This window comes from Herpailurus yagouaroundi, unplaced genomic scaffold (genome assembly GCF_014898765.1).
Source record: "Herpailurus yagouaroundi ecotype Mexico unplaced genomic scaffold, PumYag 162, whole genome shotgun sequence".
Taxonomy (NCBI): Eukaryota; Metazoa; Chordata; class Mammalia; order Carnivora; family Felidae; genus Herpailurus; species Herpailurus yagouaroundi.
The window spans coordinates 67,966,419-67,980,143 of NW_024412403.1; the positions used below are offsets into that span (position 1 = coordinate 67,966,419).

Here is a 13,725-nt window from a genome sequence, read left to right on the forward strand (position 1 = left end):
AAGATAAATGAATGTGCCACATGAAAAAGAATTTTATAATCCCATCACATAAGGACTTTAGAATTTATCCTGAAAGCAACACAGAATGATGAGTTTCATAAAAAGGAGTGGCAAGATCATGTACTTTATAAAGACCACTTTGGATGCAGAGGCAGAACAAAACCAGAGAGAAAAGATAAACTAGTTATAAGGCTACTCCATAATCTAGAAGATGATAGCATAATCTACAAGAGAGAGGATAATAAGCTAGGTTATGTACCTAAAAACAGAGAGTAGTCAGAATCAAGCTATTTGGGATAATACACACTGGACTTGGTAATTAATTGATATAAGTTGGTGACCAGAGATACGAATGACACTCCAGTTTTGGTTTAAGCAGCGGAAATGGTCAGGCCATTCTACCACTGTCACCAGTTAGCATTTATTGTGTACCTTCTACGTGCCAAGAACTCTTCTAAGCATTCTCTCATGCTTTCTATTAATATGCTCTCTATTAATTGCCACAGGCGGCAAGTGTTAGTTTTCAAACCCAACCAATCTGATTCCACAGTCTGAACTTATTTCTAATGATAACTATTTGCTGCAGCCATAAGGAAAAACCTGGATCACTCACAACTTCAGAGAAAACTGATACAAAGAAAGTGCATCTTACCAAGTAAGTTCTAAAGTCAGCACAGCAAAAAAATTAAGTAGTATGAATGTCAGAGTTGCTCTTGAAGCCTATATAAATCTTCTATAAAACAAATTACATGCGGTTTTGTGTATGCAACCCTGTAAAGCGAGTCAATTTATAAATAACTAATGTATAATGTTCATACACCGTAAGGCAACTGAGATCAACAGGGTGGGGGGGTGGCGGGGAGAACAGATTTACATTTCCCTTGCACACTCACCCTGGGACATGTTTGTTGAGAGGAATAGCAAGCAGAACAGCTCTCCTCAAATTGTCTGCTTTTGGGGGCACCTGTGTGGCTCAGTCTGTTGAGCATCCGACTACGGCTCAGGTCATGATCTCGCAGTTTCTGAGTTCAGCTCCATATCAGGCTCTGTGCTGACAGTTCAGAGCCTGGAGCCTGCTTCAGATTCTGTGTCTCATTCTTTCTCAAGCCCCTCCCCCACTTGTGCTTTGTCTCTCTCTGTCTCCAAAAGTAACGTAAAAAAAATTTTTAAATTTTTTTTTTAATTTTTTTTTCAGCGTTTATTTATTTTTGGGACAGAGAGAGACAGAGCATGAACGGGGGAGGGGCAGAGAGAGAGGGAGACACAGAATCAGAAACAGGCTCCAGGCTCTGAGCCATCAGCCCAGAGCCCGACGCGGGGCTCGAACTCACGGACCGTGAGATCGTGACCTGGTTGAAGTCGGACGCTTAACCGACTGTGCCACCCAGGCGCCCCGTAAAAAAAATTTTTAATTGTCTGCTTTTTTGCTCTCTACCAACCACCAATATAATGGAATTTGCATAATTTATGTATGTATATGAGACTCCACTTTTCATATTTTAAGACTTAAGACTTTCTCTAGTTATAAATCACTGTCTCATTCACTTTTTAAAACTACCTCATAACTACTACCTTTTAACTACTTCATAACTACCTCAATAGAGTATCCTTTACATTCATGTCTTTAAAGTAATAAAGAAATTAATTTGCACAAATTTTAATACCTGAATAGACTAAATTCTTTCCTTCCAGGACTTGTCCAAGCAAAAGGCACTCTGCCTGCCATTCAAACATCTTTTTTACACCAAAACTGTGATATTTCTCCAGAACCGCTGCAGGAAGTCCCCAGTTTGCCAACAGCAACTTGTCCATTTGATCGTCAGAAACTGTCTGCTTGCATTCCCCTTTCAGGAAAGAAAAAAGTAATTAAGAGTTTAACCTAATGCTAATATATGACTTCAGTAGTCCTCCACCGTGTTTTGGAATCCCTGTGTGTTGGAGTGAGGCTACATAGAGCATATCCTGACATAAAGCATTTTCCCATATAAGGATCTGTAAGGAGTCCTGGGCACTATTACGCGTTGAGCCTCCCATAGATGATTAGACTGGCCACTAGGAAGTTGTTTCTGTAAAGGTCGAATGACCCACAAACCACTTGAATATTATCATGAGGCTGTTGCCCAATATGCACGTCCATGTCCTAACAGAAAGTGACCTTCCACACCAGTCAGGAGTCACAAACTGAGAAAGGGAGTAGAAGCCTAGCAGGCTGTGCAAACAAGCAAGCTCTGTGCTGTAATTACGTACACCTCCCGACACGTGGCTGGGCAGAGCTGCCCACCTCACCCGCCGCCCCCAGAGGGCCCGAGAGTACCTGCAGCTGCTGCTGGCAGACGACCGAGGTCCTTCAAGCAGCGCCCCAGGCCTGGGGGAGGACTCAGCACCGGCCCTGAGGGGAGCAGGGGGCTGTCATTACTGTCACAGCAGCTTCCCGAGAAGGAGTCCGAGCCTGATGCTGAACGTCGCCGTTTCCCACTCCAGCGCGGAAGATTCATCGCGAACTCTTCTTGGCCATTCAGGGAAAGCCACAGTCCCAGCGTCTTCCCACACGGCAGAAACAGGGCCTGATGACAGGTGTAGCCACCATCTTCCCGCCACGGTTTTCAAACTCAGACCTCCCAACCCGCGCCGGAACCATAGAGTTCTCAGTGGTGAGAGTATCCTGAAAAACCATAGAATCGTGGGGGAAGGAGCGTCTCTCAGTGGTGTCCTAGACCTCCAGTCTCTAACCTTTGTAGGTTAGGGTCAGAGAAGCAAAACTGGGCCTGGTTGCGGGGCGGGGTGGGGGGAGACTCGGTATATATAACCTGCACTTATAATCGGGTTAGCCTAAGCACTTTTTTTGGTCCATTTCTGATTTGAATAGCAAGATTTGCTAACTTCAAAAAGTGAGTTGCCCTTTATAGGTAGATCAGGGAAACAACTCTTCTTAAAGTGTTGTATTAAAAAATTATAACAGATTATGTGTGCAAAATATTATACAAGTGAAACCTCGGATTTCTAGTGGAGCATAATCAGCCGCTCTCGTAGTATATGATGGTGTGGCAGAGGCTATTTCTGCAGTTCCTGCTGTGGCCATCACACTCTGACGAATACGTGACGGCGAGTCGGGGACTGCTGGCAGACCTCTTCGAAGTCTGTATTAACGCTGCAAAGAATGGGCTCTGAATGTGCCTGGGTGATCATGTTGTTGATGGACCTGTGCTCTATCTTTTGGCAAGGTAGAAGCAAACGCATTCTGGACGTAAACTGTGGCGAGTTAATTACCTAGTTGCATAATTAGTTGCACCAAGCAAATCTAATAGGAGAAAGCCCTGTCCTTAAGAGGCTGCGCTATTCTATAGCACTAACGATCTCAAAAGGGCTGGTCCAGTAGAAAAGATTGGTTACACGCCTGGTAAATAGGCACTTTAGAATTCTATGAAAACCTACCTTATTAAAAAATGTTTTTTAATGACGATATTCTAAAGTTCCACAAGATGGAGACATTACTCCACGAAGGAAACATTTTTCCTCGTTCTCTTTTATGCAAGTTCCCTGCATTCATTCTCTCAACCATTTATTGAGTACGTTCTGTGTATGTGGCAGGGAAATGGCAGGAAATGGTTCCTGCTCTCAAAGAGAAAGAGCCTAGAGAAAGAGACAGACATTAAACAAATTAATAATTTTAAGTTGTGCTAATGTTCAGGCAGAAATGAACAGTGTTATCAAAGAAGTAGAAAGAATCCTAATTTACATTGTAGTCATGGAAGAACTTTATGAAATGTCCTATAGCATAGAGGTCAAGAGTGTGATTCTGGAGCCAGTCTAAGTATGAAGAATTTGTAACTGATTTGGGGCAACTTGCTTAACCTCTTTGTGCATCCATTATTTCATGTATATGACAGTGATAATAATAGTAAACTGGTTTTTATGAACATTAAATAAGTCAATATGGGTAGAGTGCTTAGAACAGTGCCTCCCACATAATAAATGTTCTAATATTTCTCCAAATATAAACCCAGCATTGTAAGGAAAGTAATAAACCAAAAAAAATTCTCACAAATCTCACATTATTTTTATTATATGAACTATGATCAAATGAGGAAAATAATTAGGAAGGAAATGCAAGAAATAGTTCATGTCATCCCAGTAAAAAGCCTAGAGAATATTTTCAAATTTTCAAACATTCAACAACTGTTTCTAATTTTAAAAAAAAATCTTAAAAAAGAAAGCTACTTCTCAAAACTATTTTTTTTAATATTAAAAAAAATTTTTTTGTGCTAACAGGTATTGTAATAATGTTAATACACCAGAAGTATTTCCCATCTGTCTTTTAATTGCATCTGAGCTTGTGTTCCTTAGGATTTTTATTTGTGGTAATTCTTCCAGGTCCACAGGGAATGCCTGGCTGTCTCAGTCGGAGAACATGGGACTCTTGATCTCAGAGTCATAAATTCAAGCCCCACATGTGGTATAGATTTTATTTACAACAAATAAAAAATAAATAAAATCTCCCAGAAAAAAAAAAAAAAAACATCTGCACATATTTCTGGCAGTTTCTGGGAGACATCCAATTCTGGACCACTTTAAACTTAATCTCTGGGTTGATTTTTTTTTTTTTTTTTTTTTAATATATGGAAGTAGGAGCATGATGTTAGACACTCAGAGCCAGATTTGGACAGACTTCCATCCTCACCGTATCAATCTGCAGATCAGACATTTCTCTCCTTTACTTACTAAGGGTGCTGCTTCTTGGGTTTTGACTTTATTTTCTTAGATCTTATCTCTCACCTGTTAGGAGCCCCAGACTCCTATCCCAGAATACATAATCCATTAAAATCCACACTCTAGATCACCATGGATCAGCAGACACCACTATGGAAAACTTTGGTTCTAGTGTTTCATTTGCTCTTTTAGAATCTTTGAGTATTTGATTGACATTTATGTCCTACAAGGAATTCTCTGATTTTTACAATTTTACTCAGGAATTTTATTAAATATATTTCTTATATAACATCCAGAATTTTAAGAAGTGTGCTACACTAGAAGTGGTTTCTTGTTCAGCCTAATATTTCTGAAAACAAAAGCAAAGGAAACTCAAATAACAATTGATATACATTCAAATATGTCATCTGATTATTTTAGTCTGTACAAATAATAAAGTGATTTTTCTATTGAAATTGCAGAGGTTATATAGAAAAATAAAATTTATGCAAACTACATTTGTGATTTAATTAAAACAAAGTCATCTACCCAAACTGAATAAATTCTGTGCTTCTCACGTGGATGGAAGTGATTTGCAAAAAAAAAGGAGAAACCAGAAAATATCCAAGATCAGAAATGGGATGCAAGTGGTGCTAATTGGAGCTAATGTGCTCAGAATAAAGGAGATGCTAATTAAGAGGATTTTCTATTTGAAGTGCAGTGGTTCTCAACTGGACAAGGGCAGTGGCTGCACATTAGTATCCCCTGGGGAGCTTTAGAACTATTATCCTATGCCTAAAGACTCTGATGTAATTGGTCTGGGATAGAACCTTAAAAGCTCCCCAGGTGTTCGTAAAATGTTGCTGGAATTGAGAACCCCTGGTATAATCCAAGGGGTGCTGCAGATTTGAATTCAGGTAGCTTCTGTGAAGGTTTAATAAGAGGCTTAGCTGAACAAGAAACTCTGAAAAAGACCTTTCTCCACAGTGTCCAAAGAACTAGTAGAAACAGCTCGCTTATGGATGGGGTCGGAAGCAAAATTGAAATAACTCCAAAGGTCTAGGTTAAAACATCAGAAAGCCAACTTAAAGATAGTAAAATGAAACTGTGAATGCCTGAAAGAAATTGAATTACAGAAATACGTAAGAACACAAACCCATAACTTCCAAATTTACATATAGGCTGTTCTCCCACTTCTCACATGGCAGTACTATCGATTGCTTATGTAGTAAATACCAAGCAGACACTATAAGGAAGAGGGATAAGGAGTAAAACTAGGAATCCTAAGGATGTGATTTTTGGAGTAGAAATAGCCTTTGATTAGATGGGGAAAGGGGTGAGTACTCTGCCGGGGAAAAGTTACCAAAAGGAGCCCTGGTGGATCAAGCTCCTGATTGGTTTGCTTGGGGTGGGGGGAGTCAGATCATACCTAAGCTAACACCCCAGGGCTACCACTTGAGTCTCTGAGTGTACAGTTTTAAAATCAGCCTTTTTTTTTTTGCCTGCACACTTTTAATTTATTTTTTATTTTTAAATATAACATTGGGTTTTTTTTGTTTTTTTTTTTAAAGTTTTTTTTTTTCAACGTTTATTTATTTTTGGGACAGAGAGAGACAGAGCATGAACGGGGGAGGGGCAGAGAGAGAGGGAGACACAGAATCTGAAACAGGCTCCAGGCTCTGAGCCATCAGCCCAGAGCCTGACGCGGGGCTTGAACTCACAGACCGCGAGATCGTGACCTGGCTGAAGTCGGACGCTTAACCGACTGCGCCACCCAGGCGCCCCAATATAACATTGTTAAATTGGCTAACATACAGTGTGTAAAGTGTGCTCTTGGTTTTGGGGGTAGATTCCCATGGTTCATTGCTTACATACAACACCCAGTGCTCATCCCAACAAGTGCCCTCCTCAATGCCCATCACCCATTTCCCTTCTCCCCCACCCACATCAACCCTCAGTTTGTTCTCTGTATTTAAGAGTCTCTTATGGTTTGCGTCCCTCCCCCCTCTGTTTGTAACTATTTTTCCCCTTCCCTTCTGTTAAGTTTCTCAAGATCCAAATATGAGTGAAAACATATCTGTCTTTCTCTGACTGACTTATTTCACTTAGCATAATACCCTCCAATTACATCCATGTTGCTGCAAATGGCAGGGTTTCATTCTTTCTCATTGCCAAGTAGTACTCCATTGTATATATAAACCACAGCTGATGGACATTTAGGCTCTTTCCATAATTTGGCTATTGTTGGAAGTGCTGCTATAAACATTGGGGTACATGTGCCCCTATGAATCAGCACTCCTGCATCCTTTGGATAAATTCCTAGTAGTGCTATTGCTGGGTTATAGGGTAGTTCTAGTTTTAATTTTTTAAGGAAACTCCACACTGTTTTCCAGAGCGGCTGCACCAGTTTGCATTCCCACCAACAGTGCAAGAGGGTTCCCTTTCTTCACATCCTCTCCAACATCTGTCATTTCCTGAGTTGTTAATTTTAGTCACTCTGGCTAGTATGAGATGATATCTCAGTGTGGTTTTGATTTGGATTTCCCTGATGATGAATGACATTGAGCATCTTTTCATGTGTCTGTTGGCCACCTAGATGACTTCTTTGGAAAAGTGTCTATTCGTGTGTTTTGCCCATTTCTTCACTGGATTTATTTGGAAAACCCAAAAGAAAGACTCCACCAAAAGGCTGCTAGAACTGATACATGAATTCAGGAAATTCACAGAGTACAAATCAATGTACAAATATCGGTTGTATTTTTATACACCAATAATGAAGCTACAGAAAGAGAAATCAAGAAATTGACCCCATTTACAATTGCACCAACAACCATAAAATACCCAGGAATAAACCTAACCAAAGATATAAAAGATCTGTATGCTGAAAACTATAGAAAACTTATGAAGGAAATTGAAGAAGACACAAAGAAATGGAAAAACATTCCATGCTCATGGATTGGAAGAATAAATATTGTTAAAATGTCAATACTACCCAAAGCAATCTACACATTCAATGCAATCCCAATCAAAATTGCACCGGCATTCTTCTTAAAAATCAGCTTTTTGATTCCAAGGATTTCTCTAGATATGACTTTATTTTTTCCTTTTATACTCTCAACCCCACCCTTTTTCTTATTTAGATGAAATCTTCCCCAAATCAACAGCAACAAACAGGAAAAATGAGTGGAGACTTGCTTATATCCAGCTGCTTTGGCATAGGGTAGAGGGCAGGCCTATTTGGGTTGAATTTGTGTTCCTGTCTTCTTTTTGCATTTCCCCATTGCCTCTTTCCCTAATTATCTCCCCTCATTTTCACTTTATTTGCCTTTCTACCCTTCTCTTCCTGTTTACATTTGATCACTATGAAGATAGTATACCCTTAGGCATAATGCAAGGAAAAAATTTATCTTTAATAAACTCAGAATCCTCCATGGAAAGACTTCTTTTATGATAAAGGGGACCTTACAGTTACCTATAATTCTCATGTTAATAAAATGGCCCTTAAAGCGATTCACAGTTGTCCTCAAGTGTAATTTTTATATAGATTAGACAATCTTTTGAGCATGAATTGGTAAATACATTTCAAGATTCCATCTTTCTTCTCTAAAGTGGAACCAACTTACAAAGATCACATCTTCCCCGCCCATTTTGATGGTGTGCACATCCTGGGTTACGTCAATGGCAACTCTAAAGGACAAGGACACAGATATTCCTCTCCTATATCACCTCACCTGCAAGGGTAAAGTAAGAGTGTTTCTTTTGGTTCAGTGGTGTCATGAGTATCTCATTATCTGCCAGACTCAGAACATACTGGAAAATCTCTGGAGCATATGACTTGGATTGGACCATTCTCTAAGGCAAGTGACATATCATTGAGGTGTAGGTGTTTTAGCCAGTTCAGGCTGCTATAACAAAACACAGGGATAACATAAATTTTTCTCACAGTTCTGGATACCGGAAGTTCAAGATCAGGGTGCCAGCATGTTTGGGTTCTGGTGAGAGCCCTCTTCTGGGTTGCAGAATGCTGCTTGTTGTATCCTCAAATAGCAAAAAGAAAGAGAGAGATCTCTCTGGGGCCCTTTTTATTTGGGTATTAATTCCATTCATGAGGGCTCCACCCTCGTGAAGGCTAGGATTTCAACAAATGAGTTTGGAGAGGATACATTCAGTCCATAACAGAAGGTAAAATGTCCCTTAGTCAATATGAAAAGTATATGGCTCAGCCCAACACAGCAGGCCAGGCAGGTAAACTTCCCTGAACTCCAGTTCACCAAACTAGAGGCACTGTAGATGGCAGACTTAGGTTTGAACCCCAGAGCCACCATTTTCTAGCATTTTTACCTTAGGTAAAATTAACTTTTTTTAACCCGTTTTCCTTTTTTAAAATTGAACTGATAAAAATGCCTATATCACAGCTTGTGGTAAGAATTATATTACATATAAAGTGCTTAGCATCACACTTGGCATGTAATTAGCATCCAGTAATTGATAGATATTATTAATCTTCCTCTGAGGTATATTTAACATAGAAAATCCTAGAATCAATGAGAAGGCTAGCCTTTTGAAACAAAGACAAGTTGTAATATTCAGATTCACTGTTATTTTTGTGAGCAAGTTTTCTCAACCTTGGATAGCTGAATGCTATTCCCTCTCCCTAAAGCACTTTTATCCATTTCTTCACTCAGAGAGTTTCTAGTTACTCTTCAGAGGTTGGCTTAATGATTCTTCCTCAAAAAGAAGCCTTTTCTGACTCCAATAGGACCTGAATTTTCTTATTACTCCAAAATAACTGTATAATTAATTGTCTTCCCCACTAGATGTAATCTCCATAGAGTCAGAGATTATATCTAGTACGATTAACTCTATGTACCCTGCTGGTGACTACTGAAGGCTTCAGGCATTCCTTCCCTAAATCTTCACTGCAATTTTTTGAGGGAGCTATTCATCTCATCTAGTTCTATCAATTATTGAGGGAGAGACATTTAAGTCTCCAACTATAATTGTGGTTTTGTCTATTTTTCCTTTCAGTTCTATCAGTTTTTGTTTCACATATTTGTTGTTTGGTGCATACACATTTAGGATGGTTCGTTCTTCTTAGTAGACTGACCATATCATTATGTAATGTACTTCTCTGTCCTTGGTAATTTGTTTTGCTCTGTACTTTGTCTAATATTAAGATAGGAGCTCCAGCTTTCTTTTGATTAATGTTTGCATCTTATCTTTTTAATCCTATTATTTTATTTTATTATACTTGTATAATTACACTTGAAGTTACTTTATCATATTGCATTGTAATATTGTATATTTATATTACATGTAAATTATATGTATAATCATTAATTATATACATTATATAATTTCTTAATATATTATTATGTAATATAGATATATCTTATCAAAGTCAACTGGTATTGACATTTTGAGTGAATTGTAGAAGCTTTAACCCCTTTATGTCCCTTTACCCTTCCCCATTTATAATATAATTGTGTTAATTATTTTCTCTATATTCATTGAGAACTATACTGAAGACTACTATAATTTTTGCTTCAACCATCAAACAAACTCAAGAAGATAAGGGAAATGTATTGTGTTTACCCATATTTTTATTTCTGTGTTCTTTCTTTCTTCTAAATGTTCCCAGAGTCCTTCTTTTTTTCATTTCCTTTTTGTTTACAGAGCTTTCTTTAGCCATTCTTTTTAGGGTAGACCTGCTGGTGACACATGCTCTTAGATTTACCTCATGTGTGAATGTACTTAATTCTCCTTCATTCCTTAAATATATTTTCATTGGATATAGACTTGTGGCTTAACCATTTTTTTAGCACTTGAAAAATATTTTGTTATTTCCTTCCACCCTTCATGGTTGCTGATGAGAAATACACTGTCATTTGAATTGTTTTTCCTATCAGTAATGTGTCATTTCTCTCTGACTGCTTTCAAGACCCAATCTGTCTTTGGTTTTCAAAAGACTATAATATGTCTTTTCAAGAATTGCTTTGGATTTAATCCATTTAAGTTTTGGTCAGATTTTTCAACCTGTAGGCTTATGGTTTTTGACAAATGCTAGAAATTTTTAGTCATTATTATTATTATTATTTAAATATGTTTCAGCCCTCTGCCAATCTTCTGCCTCTGGGACTCTGATGACACAAATACTAGATCTCTTTTTGTCCCACAAGTCCCTAAGGTTCTGTTCATTTTTTCCAGACTATTTTCTCTCTGTTTTTGAGATTGCATAGTTTTTTTGTTCAAATTTACTGAGTCTTGCCTCTGTCCTTTCCATTTTGCTATTGAGCCTATCCATTGAGGGTTTTTTTCCCCCTTTTGGTTATATATTTTGGTTCTAATTTTTTCGTTTTGTTCTTTTTTATATCTTTATTTCTTTTTTTATTCTTCTTATTTCTTTCCTGAAATTTTATATATGTTTTCATTTGTCTCAAGAGTATTTGTAATTACTTGTTGAAGAATTTTTCTGATGGTTGCTTTAAAATTCTTGTCAGATAATTGGACACCATGTCATCTCAGTGTTAGCATTTGTTGATTGTCTCACTTACTATGAGCTCTCCATGGTTCTTGGTAAGACATGATTTTCACTTGAAACTTGGACATTTTGTGCATTGTGTTATAAGACTTAGGATCTTATTTAAATCATGTGTTTTAGCAGGCTTCCTCTGACACCAATCTGGTGGGTGAAGGGGATACCACCTTATTACTATCAGGTGGGGATGGAAGTCCAAGTTTTCCACTCAGCCTCCCTTGACACTGGGAAAAGGGGCATGGAGAAGGGAGGAAAGGGACTCATTACAGCAAAGTGGAAGTGGAAGATTAGGCTCCCCAGTAGGCCTCTGTTAATTCTACCCTGTATAAGAAGGGGAGGGACACCTCATTACTGTTCCCCATGTGGCCTCCACTGGGGGACACCTTTTGAGTGGGGTTAGAAGAGGGATTGCTACTGCTGAGAAGTCATGAAAGTCCTCACTCTCTACTAAGCCTGATCTACTGCCACCCCAGCAAAGAGAGGGAGGAACACTGCATTAACAGTAGATAGGGTTGGAACTCCAGGCTCCCCACTTGGTCTCAACTGACATTGTATGAGACGAGAGGTGCTCATTACCACCCTACAGAGATGGAAATCCTGGCTCCCAACTCAGCCTTCTATGAGACCTCCCAGGTGAAAAGAACCTGGACAGTGAATACATTTTTACAGTGTGGCAAAGGTGGACGTCTAGGCTATTCACTCAGCCTTTGCTGGCCAGGGTAAATGAGGGACTGGAGTTTCTCTGTACAGTGCATATTGTCTAAAAGTCTGCCTTGCTTGGCTGCCCCTTTTCCTGGTCCTTCAACAGGAGAGATTTTGGGGGGCATTTTTTTTGTCTGTGCCCATTGAATTTTAGGTTTGCTGACTTTTCTAGTGTCCCTTTGGTATATGTAAGGCAGAACAAAATAAAACAGGAAACTCACAATAGTGAATTTTGGGGGACCCAGGGCCTTAGCCAGTCTGCCTTCTGTTCACATTACAGAATCTTCATGAGTTTGAAACTTTTTCTGTCTGTTGTGAAAAAGGAAAAAAGAGAGTAAATAAGAGTTTGAAGAAAATATTTTGAAAAAAAAGTTCCTGAGAAAGACTGAGGGATCAAGAATATTGAGACATTAAGAAAAACTACTAAAAGAAATATAGAAATACCAAGAAAGTTAAAGACAGCATGAGCATAACAGAGGAAAGAAAGTGGATAGCAGAATTAGTAAGAAAGATGAAAAAGATAAAGAAAGACTGTTGGAGATGAACAGAAATTGAGTTCATTTTGAGAAAAATGTTGAGAAATAGAGAGTTCAGAGACTAGGATATTGTCAAAATGTGAGAATTATTGAGAATTTGAGAAAGAGAAAAATTGGAAAAGTAAAAGTATAAGAGAAAGAAATTGCATTTTTGAAAGAAATTCAGAAAGAGGAAGAAGAAAGAAGAGGAATGACAAGAATGACAAAAATGGCAAGAGAATGACAGAAATAACAAATTAGTAGACATGGATAACTGAGAGACATTTTAAAAGAAAGTGAGATATAACAAGAGAGAACAAGAGAAAACTTGAGAGTGGTATTGGGATAAATTGTGAGATTTCTCTCAACTGTGCTCTTTTTGGAACACCTGTCAATTATCGTCCCATTTCCTGAGTTGATTCTTTAATGCCTAAGTTTTTTCCTTCCTATTGTCCATTGTTTTGTTTTTGTGCTTTACTTAGGGTATATCTCTTTTGTCATGTGGTAAGCTTCCATCTTCTTTATTTGGTAGGATACAGAGTGTGAATCTGATCTTTTGTTTCTAAATCTACGGCTTAGTTTAAGACCTTTGCATTCCAGGCTAGCTGACAGGAGGGGTGGGAAGGGCCAGGGTCAATAACACTACATTAAGTATTTAAATGTTGCTAAGACAATAAATCATAAAAGTTCTTCTCTCAAGAAAAAATTGTAACTATTTATTGTGACAGATATTAACTAGACTTATTGTACAATATATACAATATTGAATCATTCTTTTATATACCTGAAACTAATATAATGTTATAGGTCAATTAGAACTCAGTAAAATAAATAAACAGGGTGGGAGATAAGTGATGCATGAGTGAATAAGAGAACAAATGGATGTATAAGACTTCAGTCTATTTAAGGAAGATGTTGGCCAGGGCGGGTGGGTAAAGCACCACGGAAAATACAAATTAAGGGTCAACAAATAGCAGCAGCCAGAGTAATAAAATTTATCCTTATGGCTAAACAAGCTTCAGTTAAGAAAGTTGAGGAAATACCAGCAGTTGAAAAATATGAAGAACAGAATGAGGCCTAATATAAATCTAATGAAAATTCGAAAAGAAGATAATAGAGATAATGGAAGAATGACAATATGCAAAGAGATAATGGCTCGGAAATGTCCATAATTGAAGAAATTCAATGTGCTTAGGTTGAAAACATATAGCAAAACATAGACAATATAAATAAAAATAAATCTTACCTAGACACTTAGAAGTAAACACATAGACTATGAACAAA

General features: G+C 38.1%; 1 protein-coding gene across 1 annotated transcript in view; it reads right to left on the minus strand.

The window, feature by feature from the left end:
• The window catches only part of POLQ (DNA polymerase theta), a 94,063-nt gene extending 91,379 nt beyond the window's left edge, over window positions 1-2,684 (minus strand). The window contains exons 1-2 of the mRNA XM_040485034.1: window positions 2,315-2,684; window positions 1,665-1,844 (exon numbers count right to left, since the gene is read on the minus strand). Coding sequence (XP_040340968.1) covers window positions 1,665-1,844; window positions 2,315-2,495 — 361 coding nt within the window. The 5' untranslated portion in view covers window positions 2,496-2,684. The remainder of the gene's footprint in view (window positions 1-1,664; window positions 1,845-2,314) is intronic.
• Window positions 2,685-13,725: the final 11,041 nt, after the last annotated feature.